At 43.2% G+C, this 22181-nt stretch overlaps 1 protein-coding gene across 2 annotated transcripts in view; it reads left to right on the forward strand.

Moving 5' to 3' along the window:
• side-II (sidestep II) overlaps positions 1 to 22181 on the forward strand; it is a 667447-nt gene that overhangs the window by 621464 nt on the left and 23802 nt on the right. For both annotated transcript variants that reach the window (XM_069499951.1, XM_034972675.2), the window contains exons 14-15: positions 7945 to 8099; positions 21953 to 22153. In XM_069499951.1, the coding sequence (XP_069356052.1) occupies positions 7945 to 8099; positions 21953 to 22153 (356 nt within the window). The remainder of the gene's footprint in view (positions 1 to 7944; positions 8100 to 21952; positions 22154 to 22181) is intronic.

A 22181-nucleotide genomic window follows, 5' to 3' on the forward strand; every position in this document is an offset into this window, starting at 1 on the left:
CTCATGAGAAACCAGAAATTTTACGCGCACGAAGTCACGGGCAACTGCTAGTCATATAATTAGCGAAGAGACCCTACTTCAAGAGGTCCCTAATGTAATTGGCAAATGGCAAGTCACTGTGGGTCCTGTACATTATCATTTATACCTTTTATTCATTTTGAGTTGGCCGTTCTTTCAACATAATCGAGATAGAAATTTCAAACTTTACTATTATAAGTTTACTATGATTTGTCAGTTCATAAAGCACACATAATGGCTATAAGCTTCAACAATAGCTGATATAATGATCCAAGCTGCAAACTGCGCTAATGGAGGACCTCTCCATTCTAATCTCACCCCGCGACTCCTGGGGCGCAATAAAAAGCTACATTTTACTAATAAGCGCCGCGGGGGTGCCGGGGGGAGGTACACCTACGTAGGGGGGCGAGAAGGGGTGCCATAAGGCATTGTCTTCACCTGCCTGCGTGTCGTATGGGTGTATAATGTTTTATGACAACGACTGGTTTTGACTGTACACAGGATCTAAATGGGTGTAATGGAAAAATGGTGTATTTTTCATTGTTTCACGAAAAATCTTTGAAGAAAAAATATTGGTGTAGGATAATAATTTCCATACTTCTTTTTGGCTTTCACGCGCCAGGAACAAGGATAGCAATAACCACCAAAACCCGCTAAATAAGGAATTTCCTGAATATACTTTGTATTACCAGAAAATTTCCAGAAACAATGAAATTCTCTAAAATAAGAGCCGTAATAATGATGACGTTCGCCTCTCATTCGGAGGTCAGGGATTCGATCCCGGCCTCACACTACTAACTTTTCGGAAATAGATATCACTTGCTTTGGCGGTGATGGAAAATATTGTGAGGAAACCTGCATGCCTATGAGTTCTCCATAATGTTCTCAAAGGTGTGTGAAGTCTCCCAATCAACAATTAGCGTGGCGAACTATAGCTATTTTCATTCTGAGAGGAGACCTGTGCTCAGTAGCGTGCCGGCGATGAGTTAATGATGACGATGATGATAAAATTCTCACGAGTCGATTATAAATTCTAAGATCTAAAAAAGCTACTTATTATGTATAACATGAAACATCAGTCTGAAAGTAGTATAATAACAATAAATATATTTGTAAAGCCAATTTTTAACCTCACACTGTGTGAGGCGCTGGGGGGGGGCTGTAGTGTGAGTAGCGTGGCAGGGGGGAGGGGGAGGGGGGGGGACATTGTTTTTAATATTGCAGGCAATCTGCTCACGCAGGCTGCCTGTCCCCGCGTGCCGACTGGGACGCGATGACAGCGTCAGAATATGCCGGGGTTATTGTTACATATTCCTCACATGTGCTTGACCCCTAGACCCCTAGTTGGTCTGCTGAGACCCTAGCAACTGCGTCCTAGCGTAACTTTAACAGTTAAAAAAATATGACGCCGAGTTTAGGTACCTACTCCTGTACTAAGGAGTTGCTAAATCATGCCGTTTGCCAATGTACATGAAATTAAAAAAACCGGCCAAGTGCGAGTCGGACTCGCGCACGACGGGTTCCGTACTATCCATACTAATATTATAAATGCAAAAGTGTATTCTGTTTGTATGCTATCCCAGAAAATCAAAGAGTTCCCACGGGATTTGATTCTTTGATTTTCCGGGATAAAAAGTCTATGTCCGTCCCCGGGACGTAAGCTAACCTTGTACCTACCAAATGTCATTAAAATCGGTTAAACTGATGGACCGTGAAAATTAGCAGACAGAAAGACAGGCACACTTTCGCATTTATAATATTAGTATGGATTACTACAGTTGTACCTTCTAATACAAGATTCCAGAAGAATAGCTTCCAGTTCAGCTGTTCTTTAAAATTGCATCAAAAAACAAAAATACTCCCGGCCTCGCTCCGAGGTAATGAGGTGAGAAAGGGCTCCGTCTAAGTCTGGTGACAAGTCATAATGTACCGCGACAACAGCGCGCACAATGGTCGCCACGATGGCCGCCACGATGGCCGCCACGATGGCCGCCACGATGGCCGCCAACAAGGATTTACTTCGCGGCGTTATCTGCCTCTTGGAAAAATCCTCCCATTAATTCCCTCCTTTTGTAACCACAGACTCACGTAACACAGACGGAGTAATCGGGAAATACTGTGGTAGCTAGTGGTAAAAATTTCGATGGGTTCCCAACGAGTCACACTGAATCGTGTCACACTGTGACTCGTGGAAATTACAATGAATAAAAAAGTTGCAACTGGTAACAGTGTGACTCGATGGGAAAAAAATAATGAGTTCGCAATTCCCAACGAGTCACAGTGTGACACGATCGGGTGATGGTGATAGACAAATTATAAATCAATGAATGGTCTCTTATTGGAATTCACGGGCACGCATCTCTAACTTTTCGGAGCTATGTAAGCAATTACATCGTTTGTACTAAATCAGATTTTTCAGATCTGTGCCCTGAGACTCAGGCTGAGATCTATAGAGCGCACTCTGACTTAGCTTAGACTTAAGACAGAGTTAAAACGAGACAGAGCTATATTTCCCACATAAATCTGTCTCATTTTAACTCAATCTTAAGTCTGAGCAAAGTCAAAGTGCGCTCTATATATCTCAGCCTAAGTATGAGATTTGACTTCTCACCAATTTTAATAGCATTCGAGAGTCGATACAAAATAACGTCAAAGTAAAATGGACCTAAAGGTTCTTTATTTGAAGTCAAAAATTCAGTACCATTGATTTTAATTTCGCAACGTTCCCGCTTGGAGCGCTGGCTGTAAATATATGTACAAACTCGAGTATTAAAACAAGACAGTTAAGGGCCATTTCATGTTAACGCTAAACTGTATCGACTCTCAAATACTGTCAACGTTGGTGAGAGGTAAAATCTTATACTAAGCGTACTGTTTCAGCATTTTCGTGCTGTGAAATTCTTTCGTGAATTCCCGCCTCTTGCTTTAGATTCATCAAATTTATTGTGCCTTGCGCAGAAAACTGTATTACATATAGAATCTTTTTTCTCAATTTATAGAGTCACTAGACACACAATGTGAAATCCGTCTAACTTTCTCTTTTAGTCTGTGAAATCTTGCTATAAATTCTTTCCCCATTTCTTCCCGGGTCAAGTAGGGCTACCCTTGTTGCTTAATACATCCTGATCCGCTTATAGCAGACTAACTGACTAACTGACGCCCGCCACTTTGCGAGGACTCTAACTTTATTGTCTGTACTATGTAGGTACTCAAGAAAACACTTTTATTTTTATTCAGTTTAAAACTCCCGTCACGGTCTTCGTTCTTTTATTTTTAACTGAATCATTGCCGCTCTGATTTTTAACACGTTTTTATTAACTTACTTTTTTGTCAGTCTGTTTGTTTGTCTGTTCGATATATTAACTAACTTCTCGATGAGCTAGAGGCTAAAATTTTAAACATAGATTGGTACTGCAACATTAACATATCCTCTTGTCGATCTGTCTGTTTGTAATAAACAAAAACAAATCTAAAAGTCTTAGAAAGTCGTAGTCAATATTAATAATAATAATAATAAACAACTATGACTCTTTATCGCATGCACCACCCAAAATCGTCTGTGATGAGGTTGTATATCCCCCGGAAGTGTGGTGGTCGAGGCGTATTGAGCGTCAAGACCATGCATAACCGGGAGATAGCCAACCTCAGAACCTACTTTGAGACGATGAGGGGGTCCCCCATGCATAGAGAGGTCATAGAATGTGATAAAGGACTCACCCCACTATCCTTAGCCCAAACCGAGTGGCAGAAACCGGTGGTACTTAGCACCTCTGACCGGGAGGCCGTATGGAGGGAGAAGGAGCTGCACGGACGCTTTTTTAAAGCTCTTAATGAGCCACACGTAGATAAAAAAGCGTCCGTGCAGTGGTTGCGCTTTGGTGACCTCTTCGGGGAAACCGAGGGTTTTGTCTGTGCGATACAAGATCAGGTGGTCAAGACGCGGAACTACCGAAAGTACATTCTGAAGGATGGCACTCATGACATCTGTCGAGCTTGTCGCCATCCCGGCGAGTCACTCAGACATGTGCTTTCGGGATGCTCAGCGCTTGCCAACACTGAGTATCTGCACAGACACAACCAAGCAGCCAAAATCCTTCACCAAGAGCTTGCTCTGAAGTACGGTCTCCTGGATGAGAGGCTGCCGTATTACAAGTACACGCCGGTGCCGGTACTCGAGCGCGACGGAGTCCGGCTCTATTGGGACCGGTCCATCATCACGGACAGGACTATTCTAGCGAATAAGCCTGACATCGTGGTGGTGGACCGGGCACAGTCGAGGGTGTTTTTGGTGGACATCACCATTCCGTATGACGAGAACCTCGTGAGAGCTGAGACGGAGAAAAAGCGCAAGTATCTCGATCTGGCTCACGAGGTTTCCGACATGTGGCATGTGGAGTCCACTGAAATCATCCCAATCGTCATATCTGCGAATGGGTTGATCCCAGTCAGCCTCGCTCAACATCTGAGGCGACTGGGGTTCCGTGGCAGTTCGCTCGCAGCCAGGATGCAAAAAGCGGTCTTGCTGGACTCGGCTAGGATAGTCCGCCGATTTCTTCACCTGTCGCCCTGACCCCCGGCCGTTTGGTCTCCCCTGCCGGGGTGTAATCCTCCGCCCGTTACAAATATGTATGTATGTAATGTTTATGTAGGTTTATTTATTTTTATGTATGTAAGTATATTATAACTCTTTTGGCTTTTATATGTATCTATTTTGTACGCGGGCGTGAGAGTAGATGTATATCCATAATAATAATAAAACCAAGAAATATATTATTTATTCACACAACGGAACAACAATAATGTGTGACGAATAAGAAAATAATTGTCATTAAATACGTCCTCATTGTTCCACATATTAATATACGTTTGTCGATTCGATCATAAAGATATCGCCTTTCCGATAATAGAGGGAGGGGGATGGGGGGGGGGGGGCTAGAGGGGGTGCAATGGTTAATTGAAAAGAGAAAGATACTTGTCTTTTGATCTAATGAACTGTATCATTCATTTAACTCTTCAGTTCATTAGTTCAGTAGAAAACGGCGGATAAAAGATTGCATCAGTAGATCTACTAACCTATATAAATAGCGAACCAACTGAAGCTGGTTTGCCGGCGCCACTTGCCTCACGAGTCAATACTTCCAGTTTGGTACACACTTTGAGATTCAATTTATTGAGTGCTAAGTCGGTAGCAAAAATGTAGTCGTACCTACTGTCTCTAGAAACTTTGTCTAATTGAGTGCCACAGACGTGGCGCCGCCGCACTGCCCGCGCCCGCCACGTGTTGGCGTAAATAATTAATCATCCCTTGCTATAATGAAAATAAGTAAAAAAAAAGAATAAAGAAAACAAAATATAATACTACAACTCACGGTAGACTTTGTAATTTTTATAATTATTGTACGTGTTAATTTAAAATATTTGAGTAAATTGAGTAAATGTTTATTATTTCCCCAAGTCTAACGGCACTACGCATGTGCTATAAAAATTACTATGTTTATAATGGAGTGACGAACACACAACACACCTCATTCTAGCATTGATGATAAAGAATGACAATATACCGTGACAAAGGCTCTTTAACATAATTAGTAGTAGCAAATAAAATAGTTCACTTTGGTCTTCCACTCGCCGACTGCCCTGGACCCTGGTCTAGGACGGAGAGCATGCGACCAAATTACAGCGGAACGATTGAGGAAAAATGAAGACATTATGTTACGGTGTAATGAGAACGAGTAAATAGCGCTTTATTTGCGCTCGTAAAAGAATAATGCAGTGAAATTGGGTATTGAACAACGCTTTATATGCGCAATAACGTTTAGGGCAACATCAATAACGGCGGCCGTGAGTGCTTTATGTTTATTGGCTGCGCTGAAGGAACGCTACACCTCCGTGCAGACGCGGGAACTACGTGTCGGAACACAATACGTACTGTGTTGCTGAATGTATTATAGTGTATTGAACAACGCTTTATATGCACAATGTATATTCTTTATTGCACCACATAACACAAATGACAGATTACAAAATGAGATCTTAGAATTAAGGTACAAAAAGACGTGTTTATAAATACCTAGATGATATATGTGGCGGTTGCCACAGATGCAACTAGATGGCACTGTCAATCGATAACATATTTCATGACGTAGTCCCGAACAAATGTACCGCCGACAGTAATCGCACTAACGGAGTTATCTGCAATGTGGACTATATATGGAAGTTTCAAGACACAACCGTCGGCCCAGCTGGCGCTACCGAGCACAACCAACCGCTCGGTGGGAGATCTCCCTTTGGTACGGTCGAGCCTGCACACCGCTCCCGTACATAAGAAAAAGCTGACCCGCTCAACTGGACAACTGGCAAAGCTGTGCCGTCAAGCTATTTAGCGTTCCGGTGCAATGCCGCGTACAAACCGATCAAGGGTGGACTACAGGTTTAATAACGAAACGACCGTATCCATTCCAAGTTGGTCCGCTTTCATCTCACACTACGTCATCATTTAACATGGAGAGATCGCAGTCAAGGGCTAACTTATATCGAAATAAAAAAGCAGATTTTTTTTCGATATGTATTCCTATAAAACTCAAAACATGCCATATTTAACGCGTTCGAGCTCAGTGTAGCATTAACAGCCGCCAGTACATTACCGAGACGTCCCGTAGGACCGGCTCGCCCACTCTCGCCGAATGTTTCCCAGCGAGCCCTCCAATTACCCTCATTCTTGCTGTAAACAAAACTTTGCAATGTAATCTGCTCCATTAGGATTCGCGCTCTCTCCGCCCCCCGAATTATGAGTATCACTGAGGTTAGTATGAGATTTTACATCTCACCATTCGTTGATACGAGCGTCAAAACGTCAAAATGAAATGGACCTAATGCATAGGATTTTAAAGTCAAGAACTCGATGACGAGTGGTTTTGAATCTGAACGGGACGTACGTGGTTCGAGGCTCGACCTCCTTATCAGAGCTGTTATCCGCGGGGAAGATTGCTTCCCCGTTATTGTTCTTTAAACCTGTGATAAATAATAATAATAATAAAATCTTTATTTTCAGATAAAAATCCAGAGTTATACACTGTGCGTATACAATATAATAAAATAACGTTTAGATGAAATTAAATTAAAATAAAATAAATAGCCAAAAGTAATTTTCATATATATAAAAGCTAAGGCCTGCCCTAATGGCTTTGGACCTAGTGATTAGTGTCAATCTGTGATCCCCGCAATGTGCGCGATGATTTTGCCACCAATCTCGGGGGTGATGTTCTATCCAGAAATATCGCTTGACAAAAATTCAGTACCGCCGAATTTAATTACGGAATTCCGCTTGGAGCTCTGACTGTAGACGTGTGGACAAACTTGAGCTTTAAAACAAACTAGTTCAGGTTCCTTTTTCTTTAACGCTGAAACGTTTCAATGCTCGAATTCTACCAACGTTGATGAGATGTAAAATGCTATACTAAGCCTATAGTCGGCGAAGTTGCCCGCAGCCGACGCGACGGCGGGCGCAAAACAACCGTTCGATGTTTAAATATGACTTTGAATGGTACCCCGACAAGTTTGTAGACTCCAAACTTTCCTGGATTATTGGATCATACTTTATCTATATATATATTAGAGGAAAAGCTAACTGACTGACTGATTGACTGACTGGTGTATCAACGCATAGCTCAAACCACGGACACAAATTTGGCATGCAGATAACTATTATGACGTAGACATCCGCTCAGAAAGGATTTCTTAAAATTCAACTCCTAAGTAGGTAAAATAGGGGTTTGAATTTTGTGTAGTCTCCGCAGACGAAGTCGCGAGCATAAGGTAGCTGAGTATAAGGTTTTGGGGATCTCTCTTTTTTCTGTATTTTTCTGTTCGTTGTACTGCATTTGCAGTGTGGTCCCAAGTAAAAGAATGTTTATTTATCATGTCCAGGGTAAACCTGACGTCGGAGGAGCCGGTGTGGACGGTGCGCGGGCTGGAGTGGGAGGTGCGCTTCCGGCTGGTGGCCGTGGCCGTCAACAGCAAGGGCCGCTCCGCGCCCGCGCGCCTCGACGACCTGCTGTTCCCCGACCCGGAGAAGAGGACAGGTACCTACTGCTCTCACTCCGAGCCTTCGTGCTCTACTGACCCAGTGAATAGTAAGAGTGTGGCGGTTGCCACAGTAGAAACTAGATGGCGCTGTTCAATCGATAACATTCATGACGTAGTCCCGAACAAATGTACCGCCGACAGTACTCGCACTAACGGAGTTTTCTGCAATCTGGACTATTATAGTAGTTTCAAGATACAACCGTCGGCCCAGCTGGCGCTACCGAGCACAGCCAACCGCTCGGTGGGAGATCTCCCCTTTGGTATGGTCGAGCACACAGACACCGCTCCCGTACAACAGCAGTGCAGACGCTCTTCCGCAATTCGATCCATGCCTGGGGACGGGGTATCTGTCATGGGACGGTTGACCGAATTTTGGTCATGGAGTGAATCTTAACACAGACTAACCGAGCACTCTCTACTCCCTCAATCTCCTCATCCCGTGGTACAATAACCGGCAGGAAATAGCAGGCATATTGACCTTTAGAATGAGATTTTGGCTTTGCCTCTGTAACCCGTACCTATGTGACATTTTGTCGGTCTTAACGACAAAGACAATGCGCTACAAAACCGCTATCTCTTTCTAAAGGTCGATGTACAATATTTTCTGCCGGCTACTGTACGGCAATCCGACACGACTGGCGTGAGATCAGGCGCTGGATTAACCAATATATTACTTACGTGCTTGCCGGGGCACGGCAGTGTAACACACGCAACTGGCAAAGGTTCAGAACAAAACCTTTTATTTCCTCAAGAGGAAGGAAGAGATCACATAACTCGTTTCCCGGAATCACTAAGCGCAACTCAATTTGCGGGCTGAGCCCGGGTCCCGGGTCCCGGGGGCGCGCGTAAGTGACGCCGCATCCGGGATTATTACCCGGGAAATGTTAGGGTCAATTCACACCTCCATAGCTCAGTGATTAGAATGAACTGCAACCTGGAAGGTCGATGGGTTCAAACTCCAAACGTTGCATGTTACTCGTACCTTCTTCTATGAAAGTTTTCGTGCTTTGTTAGCTTAAAGAAATACTGGAATGACAGCGGCCGGTGACAAAGCAGCGCTCAGTTCAGCATTAGACAGACGAAATTTCTTGTCCCTTGCCCAAAACCTATTGGATATTACTAAAATCTTAAGCACGGTCGATCGGCCGCGACGCACTCGCTCGGCAAGCGTCGCCGCGCGTCGCGCAAACTTTAATTTCCCGCCTGAGAGGAGGAAGGACTCACGAAAAGGTTAATATCGCGCGTTTGATCTCGTCGGGCCGCTTGGCCGCTTGGCCGCGCCGAGGGAGGGTGTCTGCTGTCTGCCCCTCATTGATACCAATGTCATTACTCCACTTATTGATACACTGCCTAATGTACCGTGACACGGGTATATTCCACCTATTTTGACAAAAAAATATCAGCCATGTTTTTCTTTTATAAATAACGTACATCAAAAATAATTCAGTGATGGGTTGATTGAAAAATTTTCAGTCGCAAATATTGAAAACACCGGACTGTCTATTCATCTGATATCGAACTTGAGTTATTTGGGAATGAGTAGGTATTATTTTTTTATGTAAAAAATTTAATTATTGAAATATAGATAGTGATTTTTTCAAATAAACTTCTAGAAATGGTTATGAATCCTCGAAAGAACAAAATTAGCTCGGAATACCCTACCATTCCTACCGAGGAAAACCAGCAAGAATCTCAGCTGTTGCTTTTTTGAAATATTCAATTCACAATAATATTATTATATCATATTGCAGTGCCGCATATAACTAGAGCGACTCAAATCACGCTTTTTATCATTTACATAATCTTCTATCACTACAATATGCTTTATTCAGGAGCATACTTACATAAGTTTTAAAACGACCCTAAGAGCTAGCGCGCACCACGCTGCGGCGAGTGCGGTCTTCGCGCGCTTCTATGGAGTTCTATAGTTCACAGATTTTGCGGGAAAAAACTTACAGAAAACCGTGGTGTGCGTGTGGAAAAACTAACAAAAAGAACAGCCAAAGACCTTCAATTCTGAGACATTTTGCTTTTTATAGAAAAGTAATACTTAGCAGAAATCATAATATTTCCACTGAGTGATAGAGATCAGCCCCGCTCGCTTGTGTCTTCTGATGCTGCGGTCAATATGTTTGTTTTCAATTCCCGTCAAAAATTGCTTCAATCTGTATGTTTGCGCGTAGCTCCCACTCCGCAGACTCAATTGAAACTTCAATTTTTCTATTATTTATCTCTACAGATTGCCTTACATAAAAACGGAATTAGTTTTCTCGTTGTGAGCATTCATTCTTCAGCTTTAAAAATATTATGCTTTGCTTTCTTATTGGAGCCAACGTTTCGAGAATAAGAATACTCGGCTGAATATGTTGTGAGCTTGTTCTCAGACCAGGGCGCGTTCAGAACCCTTTAATTTTAAATTTACTTTATTAATTATCACCATTACATAATTATCTTACAAATTCAACAATAATTGACAATCAAAAAGTGAACAACGGTACCCAATTTTAAAAGGTTATGTTTCATAAAATCTACGTGACGTCATGATCACCATCATCATCATCCCATCGTCAGCTCACTGCTGAGCACAAGCTTCCTTTCAAAATTAGAATGCTTTGGCACTTTTTAAATATAATTCACCACACTGATCAAGTGCAGATTGGCAGACTTCACACACCTTTGAGAACATTATGGAGAACTCTCAGGCGAGCAGGTTTCCCCACGATGTTTTCCTTCACCATTAAAGCATGTAGGTAATACCTATTTAATTGCTTAAAACGCACATAACTTCGAAAAGCTAGAGGTGCGTGCCCGGGATCGAACCCCTTTCCGAGGTTCGTTTTTTCCGTTCTAGGTACTACCTAGAAACATAAAATGTTCATAAGATAGACTGTCAGTACAGTAGATAGGTACACCTAATGAGTAGTACATTAAAGCCAGCGGCTCGAGAGTATTATCCAAGTAGCGCCAACATTCTTTTATCGGAAGCCCCATTAGTCGGCTCGCGGCGCGAAAGGGAAAAATTAGGTTCAAGGAAACCCCACGGACCGACCCCGTAGCCTCAAGATAATCCCATTTTAATTAAGGCTTTGGATGCTGCCAGCTTAATGAAGAACCCTCTTAATGTCTCGTAGATCTGCGCTCCACATCTGCCGCCTGACGGAGATGCACGGCGCCGCTCCGTGTGTCATGGCATCCATCCGCGTCGACTTGCGGCCGCACTTTGTAAATAAGCTCATTCCTCTCTGCTCTCCCTATGTGACTCTTATGTATATAGGCCTTACAGTATTATCCATATTTATATTATAAATACGAAAGTGTGTCTGTCTGCTAGCTTTTTACGCCCTATATATTTAACCGATAGTTTGCATGCGGTAAATGCAAAGGCTATTTTTCGTCCCGAACAAATCAAAGAATTTCCACGGGATTCTTACAACCTAATTCTACATTGACTAAGTCGCGGGTCCTATCTATTTTGGTACAAAGATGCTCCGTATTTCACATCCCTTATATAGTTATAGCCTACTTTTATCGCGGAAAATTGAAGAGTTCCCTTGGGATTAAAAAAACTAAATCCACGCAGACGAAGTCTTGGGCCTCATATCGTAGCAGATAATCTTGCTGTAAAGGAATGTGCATAGGTGTGGATAAGATAGTAAGAAACCTATAGAGACAACATTTAACAGGTCAAAAACTAATTCTGTCCCCAGATAGTTCAGTCGCCCGCAAATCTTAGTTCAATTTGTACAAGATAGGAGGTCACACTCATAAAAAATTTCTACGCGACCCACTGACCCTTGTAAGTTGAAGTTATAAATATTTAGCGGACGCTGTTAGACCCTCGAGACGTGACTGGACTGGCGATGGGTGATGGGTGATGGGTGTAGGGTGTATGGGTGCATGGTTTTATCTGTTTTTGTGCTTCCTGTGATGAGGGTACACAAACACTATTACGCAACACAAAAAGCACAAAAAGCGTGTTGATACGGATCGCTATAAGAACTTACGATTGCTTCCGATTGTTTAGCCTCTTCGGTGATATTGCTTATGATTTTGTGCTCCTTTTTAGGGTTCCGTACCTCAAAAGGAAAAACGAAACCCTTATAGGATCACTTTGTTGTCTGTCTGTCTGTCTGTCTGTGTGTGTGTTAGCTGACATTTGGGAAAAAATCTGAAAACCGTGAATTTAGGGTTAGATCACACAAAAAAAATTAAATTGTGGTCATGAACTAATAATTAGTATTTTCAACTTTCGAAGTGAGTGACTATATCAAGTGGGGTATCGTATGAAAGGTTTTCACCTGTACATTCTAAAACAGATTTTTATTTATTTTTATGCATCATAGTTTTTGAATTATCATGCAAAATGTCGAAAAAATACGACTGTAGCACGGAACCCTCATTGCGCGAGCCTGACTCGCACTTGGCCAGTTTTTTGGTAAAAATAGGGATCAATAACTCTATTAGGGTGTGTTGTGGCTTCATCGAAAGGTTTCAGTTTTTATTTAAGCTGATCTTTTGTATCTAGGATTTTTTGAAAGTCTGGTCGAATCCTTGAAGAATCTTACGCCATGACTTTGTAATCCTCTGCCGGTGAAGAGAAAGGCAACATTTGAACTACTGGTATGTTATTTGGGTAAAAGTGTACAAAATCAAATAGCCCTTCTAGATAAGTTCCTACTTTTCCATCCTAGGCTTCAATGCTCTTATGATCAGGTGAGATAGTCTTGTTTAGCATCAATGCAGTCATCTTTCGACAACAAAAATTGTCTTGAATCAATATGCTGACTTACCATCGCAGTTTGGTAACTGCAGCACAAATCACAATGAGCTCTGATTGGCTGACAACTCGCAATATTGGTTGCATAGTCTAATAATGTATAAAAGAAAAAAGTCACTGACTGACTGATCTATCAACGCACAGCTCAAACTACTGGACGGATCAGGCTGAAATTTGGCATGCAGATAGAGCTATTATACACAGGCATCCGATTAGAAAGGCTTTTTGAAAATTCAACCCCTAAGAGGGTGAAATAGGGGTTTGAAATTTGTGTAGTCCACGCGGACGAAGTCGCGAGCATAAGCTAGTAAGAATATAAATTCAACCAATCACAACAATAATTTAAAAAATATTGATTAATAAAAGTTTTTTGACACCCGTAGGTTATAAAAAATAAACAAACATAACACAAAACACATTAAACATGTGAGGTTAGAAACATGTGAGTTTTATCATTTCTTACATTATCATAAAGTTGCTGCAAAACTTTACCGCATCAAAAAAATATTTGCGAGTCCTGGAAACGAGGGATAGATATACATACACATCTGAAACGTGTAAGACTGATAAAGTGATAACATATCGGGTGTATATTCGTGCTCTCGTGATATGTGGCGTCAGGAAATGACTGGCGCTTAGTGTATCTGTGCCGGCAATGATATTAGAGCTATCTCACAGGCGGACAATTAGACGCTATATTGTCATTGTTCGAGGTACTGGAGTTTAGGGAGGAAATAATTTCTTTGCCCGAAAGCCCACATACTAATTTTCCTGAAAAAACTGGCCAAGTGCGAGTCAGAGTCGCGCAGACTTTCATTCAATCCCTTATTTGCATTTGTATGAATTCCTAAAAATTATGAAACACGTATTCCTTCATTTTTTACCAAAAGCCTAGTTACTAATTTTTATAGAATTAGGTTTAAAAAAAGGGCATACAAACAATCCTTATGAAGGAAATTGTACCTTAAGGATGTAATTTCCAAAAATTCATTCAGTGAGCACTTACTTCATAAAAAGGACCTAAGTCTATATAAAAGAAAAAGCTGACTGACTGACTGATCTATCAACGCACAGCTCAACTGGATGAATCGAGCTGATAGCTGTTAGGACGTAGACAACCACTAAGAAAGGATTTTTAAAAATTCAATCAAAGGGTAAAAAAGGGGTTTGAAATTTCTGTAGTCCGGACGAAGTCACGAGCATAAGCTAGTACTATAATAATTTCAAGTTCTTATTAACGCCGGACCCCAGCAGCTTAGGCTATTTTATAGATAGAACCTACACTTTTTATCATCAAATTCGTGCTAGATTACTAGCCTCAAACTAATTTAACTCACCTCATCTAGCTTAATTAATAAAGCGCTTCCACTGCGGCTACCCGCTACCCGCTCCCCGCTACCCGCTACCCGCTACCCGCTCCTGCCTCCAGCCGCTACCTCGCAGATAGCTACCGCCACGCAGCAGCAGGGTACCAATTTATTTATCATTAAACTGAGCTCGTATCAACTTCCGTTTCAGCTGAATAATGACGCGTGATTAGCACCGACCGCGGCGGGGGGCGGGGGGCGGGTGGATGTTGGGGGGGAATGGGGGGGAGGATGTACATAAATTAGTGGCGCAGATTACTGCCATCTATGATCCAGCTAATTTAGAAATTAAGCAAACTGGGTTTTTATTCGATGACAAAAACTGCGATCTGACTTTTTGAGACCTTTCTCCTAATTTGTTTGTTCTGTTTTCAGTTTGTTTGTTTGTATTTGAGTGCACGCTACGTCACGAGTGACATTCTGGTTATTACCTTCGCAGTCCTCTTCGTAGAGACGAATTCCTTTGAAAAACGAATAGAATATAGATCAACGTGAAGTTAGGTTATAGTTTTTAGCGAGAGAAACCTACAAGAACCTTGAAGTCCTAAGCCTTGATCTCTGATCCATCTAAAAATGAGAGTTTTTAGTAACTCTTGAAAATTTTTGAGCGGTCTCCACATACCACGGTCATAAATTTCGTTTATACTAGATGGCGCTAGTATTTGGTCACTCACTGTGAAGCCTGAATGGCGCTAACAAAGTTTTAACGTCGGAATAAGTAGGTATTTAAAATTATTTAGTTTCTAAGGCCAGGAGCGCATGCGTGTCGGGCTCGCGGCACACGGCTCGACGGCTCGCATGAATACGTCAGTACCCACAGGCCGCACAACTTTGATGATGAATACGCGCCAACATTAATATTTATAATAATTCCATGCAAACTGCCGCGCGCCGCTCGTCCACAACGAGCGCGACATTCCTCCTACCAACTCACCTGCCTGCCCTTTTTTATCGTTGGGAAATGCGTTTACGTATCCCCCCCCCCCCCCCCCCCCCCCGAAAGACACCTGATAGGGAAGATAATAAGCGGGAGCCCACCGGAATACTCACTAAAACGCAGCGGCACTCGTGTGCGTCGCTGGACGACTAGGTCTCGGGAACACCGAAGCAATCCACCGCGACCCAGCCAGCGACGTCCACCACTGGGGACCCACTCACGAGGTCCCCACACCTCACGTGCGAGGTGCACCAACAATGTGCGTCAAAGTAAGATTACTATCCCAATATGAAAGGGCGTATATAATATTCTGAAACAGATTAAGAAAAAATACGACTGTAGTACGGAACCCTTTGGTGGTTTTTTAATACGGACCTACGGAAGTGTTAAGAGAAGTACCTTCATATCTTATTTGCCCAGCTGTGAGCTGTGAGCTGTGAGCTGTGAGCTGTGAGCTGTGAGCTGTGAGCTGTGAGCTGTGAGCTGTGAGCTGTGAGCTGTGAGCTGTGAGCTGTGAGCTGTGAGCTGTGAGCTGTGAGCTGTGAGCTGTGAGCTGTGAGCTGTGAGCTGTGAGCTGTGAGCTGTGAGCTGTGAGCTGTGAGCTGTGAGCTGTGAGCTGTGAGCTGTGAGCTGTGAGCTGTGAGCTGTGAGCTGTGAGCTGTGAGCTGTGAGCTGTGAGCTGTGAGCTGTGAGCTGTGAGCTGTGAGCTGTGAGCTGTGAGCTGTGAGCTGTGAGCTGTGAGCTGTGAGCTGTGAGCTGTGAGCTGTGAGCTGTGAGCTGTGAGCTGTGAGCTGTGAGCTGTGAGCTGTGAGCTGTGAGCTGTGAGCTGTGAGCTGTGAGCTGTGAGCTGTGAGCTGTGAGCTGTGAGCTGTGAGCTGTGAGCTGTGAGCTGTGAGCTGTGAGCTGTGAGCTGTGAGCTGTGAGCTGTGAGCTGTGAGCTGTGAGCTGTGAGCTGTGAGCTGTGAGCTGTGAGCTGTGAGCTGTGAGCTGTGAGCTGTGAGCTGTGAGCTGTGAGCTGTGAGCTGTGAGCTGTGAGCTGTGAGCTGTGAGCTGTGAGCTGTGAGCTGTGAGCTGTGAGCTGTGAGCTGTGAGCTGTGAGCTGTGAGCTGTGAGCTGTGAGCTGTGAGCTGTGAGCTGTGAGCTGTGAGCTGTGAGCTGTGAGCTGTGAGCTGTGAGCTGTGAGCTGTGAGCTGTGAGCTGTGAGCTGTGAGCTGTGAGCTGTGAGCTGTGAGCTGTGAGCTGTGAGCTGTGAGCTGTGAGCTGTGAGCTGTGAGCTGTGAGCTGTGAGCTGTGAGCTGTGAGCTGTGAGCTGTGAGCTGTGAGCTGTGAGCTGTGAGCTGTGAGCTGTGAGCTGTGAGCTGTGAGCTGTGAGCTGTGAGCTGTGAGCTGTGAGCTGTGAGCTGTGAGCTGTGAGCTGTGAGCTGTGAGCTGTGAGCTGTGAGCTGTGAGCTGTGAGCTGTGAGCTGTGAGCTGTGAGCTGTGAGCTGTGAGCTGTGAGCTGTGAGCTGTGAGCTGTGAGCTGTGAGCTGTGAGCTGTGAGCTGTGAGCTGTGAGCTGTGAGAAATGAATAGTAGACTCTAATAGATTGGTAGCGCACATAGTGCATACTACTACTATAAATAAAATAAATAAATAAAATCTTTTTATTAAAAGCATCTATGGCTCAATTTGTTAGTAGACAGATTTACTTAAAAACTAATGTTAGTAACTAATAATACAATTGTGGGAAAAAGACAGTTTTTTATTTTAATTTTATTATTTACATTTACAAATGTGGCCACACCAACACTTGAACAAAGTGTTCAAGCATTTGGTGAGTCCATTTTGCTCGCAAACATGCTCAGGATGCAGTTGGTACTTGAGCGCAGTCTTGTCAGCAGTGATGATGACTTCTTCCGCATTACTGCAAAGAAGTCATCAGTCCGTTCATCTGCGAACATTCCTGATCCTGAACCCATTATTATACTATTACATTATTTATTACACTATAGTGGAGCAGCGAATAGTGAATAGTAAAGACTTGGCAGCAACTTTGCACAGCATAGTATTACTTTTAGTTAACGGCTAACATCGTTAAGTTCGACTATAGTCGCTTGTAAGTCTCGTCTGAGGTTATCAGACGAGCTATTAAAGCCTCATTACAGGCTTGTTAGTATAATAGCTCGATTTAATTACTAAGCCCTTGTTACGAAGTCTATTAATTACTACTCAGATTTACACCCTGACTAGCTTATGCCCGCGACTTCGTCCGCGTGAACTACACAAATTTTAAACCCCTATTTTATTCCCTTAGGGGGTGAATTTTCAAAAATCCTTTCTTAGCGGATGTCTACGTCATAATAGCTGCGTGCCAAATTTCAGCCCGATCCGTCCAGTAGTTTGAGCTGTGCGTTGATAGATCAGTCAGTCAGTCAGCTTTTCCTTTTTAGGTATATATTTAGAGTAACCGATCCCTCTAGAGTCTCGGCTTCCCGACTGGCTGTAAGACTGATTGTGTAGATCGTTAAACCTTCCTCGTTAAATGTTTGATGAATCTTCAGCATAATTTAAGAAGTTTAGATGACGCACTCGATCTAGACTGGCCACTTAGTCTATAGGTACTACAGGTACTTACTAGGTTCCTGTACTGATCCCGGCGCTTCAAATTATTTTGTAGCAGTATAATTATTTAAGTCCGACTTTAAAGTGGATAAGCCCCGCCCCGATCTGTTCAGAAGTTTTTAAGTGAAAAAACCGTATAAAAATAATATTGTAATAGACAGTACAAATTACAAAGCATACTTTTGGGCTCTAATTTTTTTTTAAGAATATTTACCATGCTAATCGTGACGAATATTCCCGTTTCCCCTCCAACTAAGCGTAAAGCTTGTGCTAGGAGCAGGTACGACAATAGTGCAACGGGTGTGGTTTGAACCGGCGACCTTTCGGAATTCAGCCCGCTCGTCAACCGTTGAGCTATTGAGGCTCTAACTAAATTAAACATTCAAAGAAATCGTATACAAACTTTTGTTAAAACCTTTCAATTAAGATGATCAGGATAGTTAACGAATTTGTATATGTAACAAAAGTTTAGAGATTGTAAAAACTTGTCTTCGATTCGTTTTTGTGTACAAAACGAACGCCAATAGAAGATTCCGCCGATAAAAGGTTCCCCTCCGCGGAACTTCGAAGCATTAAGATTTCCCGAATTAGCTTTTTACTTTTTATCCTCCTTGTTCTAACTCCAACTAGAAACTTTCCCGTCGACTGCGAGTTGCGAGTTGCGAGTACGTCTGACTACTGACTACATACTGTACCCGTAGTATAAGATTTTACGTCACACCAAACGTTGCTAGAATTCGAGAGTCGAAACACTTCTGCGTAATAGTAAACTGGATCTTAATTGCCTTGTTTTAAAGCTCAAGTTTGTCTACACATCTACAGCCAGCGCTCCAAGCGGAAACCTTGCGAAATTAAAATCAGTGGCATTGAATTTTTGACTTCAATTTAAGGCTCTTTAGGTCCATTTTACTTTGATGTTATTATGTTTCGATTCTCGAATTCTAGCAACGTTTGGTGAGACGTAAAATCTTATACTACGGGTACTGGTACGAGATTTTATGTCTCACTCACTAACGTTGATAGTATTCGAGTGTCGAAACACTTCCGCGTTATAGTAACCTTGTTTTAAAGCTCAAGTTTGTCTACACATCTATAGCCAGCGCTCCAAGCGGAAACATTGCGAAATTAAAATCAGTGGCATTGAATTTTTGACTTTAATTCAATGCTACTTAGGTCCATTTTACTTTGACGTTATTGTGTTTCGACTCTCGAATTGTAGCAACGTTGGTGAAGACGTAAAATCTTGTACTAAGCGTACTGACTAGGAACACAGAGCTTATCGAGATCTGCAATACGTTTCAGATTATATCCAAGAATTAAATTGCCTGAAAGGATTTTCTGAATTGCTTCAGAGATGTTATCAAATAATAGGCAAAGTCAATGCAAATAATCTATTAGGTCTATTAGGTTTTTGATATAGATAAAATTATGGTAATCTGGAGTGTTTTAGTAAGAAACCGATCAAGTCGGACACGCTGACAGACGGACAGACGGACGGATAGCGGAGACTTAGTATAAGATCCCGTTGGCATGCTTGGGTATGGAACCCTAAAAAGGTATCTGCTCTTCTCTATATCTAAATAACTTCAACTGCCTTCCTCATTGATCCTCGTCTGTCTGTCATCATCATCATCATCATCAACCGGTAGACGTCTACTGCTAGACATAGGTCTGTTGTAGGGACTTCCATACGCCACGGTCTTGCGCCGCCGTCATCCAGCGGCTCCCTGCGACTCGTCTGATGTCGTCCGTCCACCTAGTGGGGGGTCTTCCAACACTGCGTCTTCCGATGCGAGGTCGCCATTCCAGCACCTTGCGACCCCAACGTCTATCGGTTGTACCAACTAAGTGCCCTGCCCATTGCCACTTCAGCTTCGGAACCCGTTGAGCTATGTCGGTTACTCTAGTTCTCCTATAGACCTCCTCATTTCTGATTTGATCACGTAGAGAAACTCCAAGCATATAGCTCTCTCCATCGCCCGCTGAGTGACTCTGAGTTTTCTGTCTGTCTGTCTGTATATTGGTTTAAAACTTTTTTATTTTTAGTGAATATCAATAAGAAACAACGTAGTTTGCACAGTTATATTATACGATAGTAAATAATATTATGTGTAACATACGAACCATCGTCAACCAATAACCAATCACTGGCTTGCTATTGAGCACGGGTCTTCTCTCAGAATGAGAAAGATTTGGCCGTTGACCACCACGCTGGCCAAGTGTGGATTGGCAGAGTTCACGTACCTTTGAGAACATTGTGGAGAACTTTAAGGCTTGCAGATTTCAAATTGTGTGCGGTTTAAGTAATTAAATATTACTTGCTTTAACGGTGAACAAAAACATCATCAGGAATATTTCAAATTTTCTTTTTTTTATCCCTGCTTGAATAAAAACTAAAGCAATTTTGTGTTCAAGTAGAAATTTTGTTAAGATACTCGTAACGTGTACATAGATTGTGAAGCGACAGAGCGCTCAAAGTGCATGCGAAATGAGAGTTAGCTCTGAAAACAGCTGCGCGGGCTGCGATCAGTGATAAGGAAGTCATTAGCACCCGTGGGGCAACCGGCAGCCGGCAGCCGGCAGCCGGCAGCTGGCAGCTGGTAGCTGGTAGCCGGCAGCTGGTAGCTGGTGGCTGGTAACAAACATAAATGACAAAAAGCTGTTCCACCAACATTTCTATCGATCAAATTTTCAATTGAATAAAACAATCTGCCTCTGTAACCAGAAGAAACATTGCCTTGTCTTGCCGGGAAAGTCTAGGGTACAATAAAATGTAACTTACAATACTTTCGCAATTGAAGGTCCTCGGCAAAGGCTCGTGTTACAGATTAATTCCAGATTTGAGGACGGGTCGTAGGGGCCGAGGGCGGGGGCCGGGGGCAGGGGCCGGGGGCAGGGGCCGGGGACACGCGCGGTATTTCTATTACATACCGATGTATGTGTTGTGTGACTCAAGTGGCTTGAGGTAATGTAGGGGCATTGCTTCAAATTCATTATTACTTACTCTTACTAAGTATTTTACGAGTTATGTGCGTTTTAAGCAATTAAATTTCGCTTGCTTTAACGCTGAAGGGAGACATTGAGGGGAAATCTGAATGCCTGAGAGTTTTCCATAATGTTTTCGAATGTGTGTGTAAAGCTAGGTGGCTAGCAGCCGCCATGTTGTTTTTTGTGACGTCATCCACCCATTCAAAAACTTGTAAGGTACTTTTACAAAAGCGACACCTTATTTATTAAAATCAACCTACCTACCTGTTTAGTCTGTAGGCGACGACAAATAACTTTTTGATACATTACATTCAAACACCCTCAAAATATTACCATACCCTTTATTTGGTGCAGGGGAGAAAAAATGTGTCTTTAGGGATTTGGATAGAACCCGAAAATTGTTTTGTACATAGTCCCTACTTCCTACAACGACATGTTAACGGGTAACCCTACCATCGTCGGCGCGAGTCACTCAGTATCGACGCGCGCCCTCCGGCAGAGGGTCTGTAACTCAATAATTAATGAGGGCCAGCCAGGTGCGTCCGCACTCCGCCCTCCGCCCTCCCGTGCAAATTTCATCAGGCTCCACTCCACCTGACTCACACTCGTCTATTGTACAAACGCAGGCACAAATACAAAAGTCACACAAACACAAAAACACAAGGGTGTTAAAAGTCTCTAATTTACACTAGAGCCTACCAGAGTATAAGGAGAGATACAGTAGGTACTCCGACGCCTATGATCTCATGGAGCGTGGCAAATGCCGACCACAACGGCTCTGCCATGACTCTGCCATCCTTGTATTGTCCCAGGAGACTATGACGTCTTGGAAGGCACTCTTGTGCTTTACAATATCTTCTACGTAGTTGGCTATGGTGTCCGTAGAGATGTGTGCTTTAGGTTTAGAAGCTGATCCCTCACGATAACTCCTGAAACGAGAAAAGATGTTTAAAAAACCTGTATTTTTTCAAAGTTTGTTGTTTGTTGTCAAATGTGTTGCAAATAAAACATTTTGCATTTGAGTTTTGCACGCTATAAGTATTGCGGGTTTGAAAAATACCAAAATCATTAAAACTACAATTTGTTACTGGTATTGGATTGTGTTTAGGTCTTAGGTAGTAAAATAATAGCGCCAAGTTTTTGGTAGCGTTGTAATTACACCCTGTATTTGGTTCCCAGCATCAGAGACGACGCTCGGCGCCGGCGCGGCCGGTGCAGCGGGCGCCGCGCTGGCGGGCGCGGGCGCGGCGCTGGCGCTGGCCATCGCGGCGTGGCGCGCGGCGCGCAGACGCCGCAAGCCGCGCAAGCCGCCCGCGCCGCAGCCCGAGAAGAGCGCCGAGCTCGACGACGCGGAGCCCGACCTCATACCCAACAACTACTGTGAGTGCACTCCTTCCTTGCTCATACC

This window comes from Maniola hyperantus, chromosome 1 (assembly GCF_902806685.2).
Source record: "Maniola hyperantus chromosome 1, iAphHyp1.2, whole genome shotgun sequence".
NCBI classification, from domain to species: domain Eukaryota; kingdom Metazoa; phylum Arthropoda; class Insecta; order Lepidoptera; family Nymphalidae; genus Maniola; species Maniola hyperantus.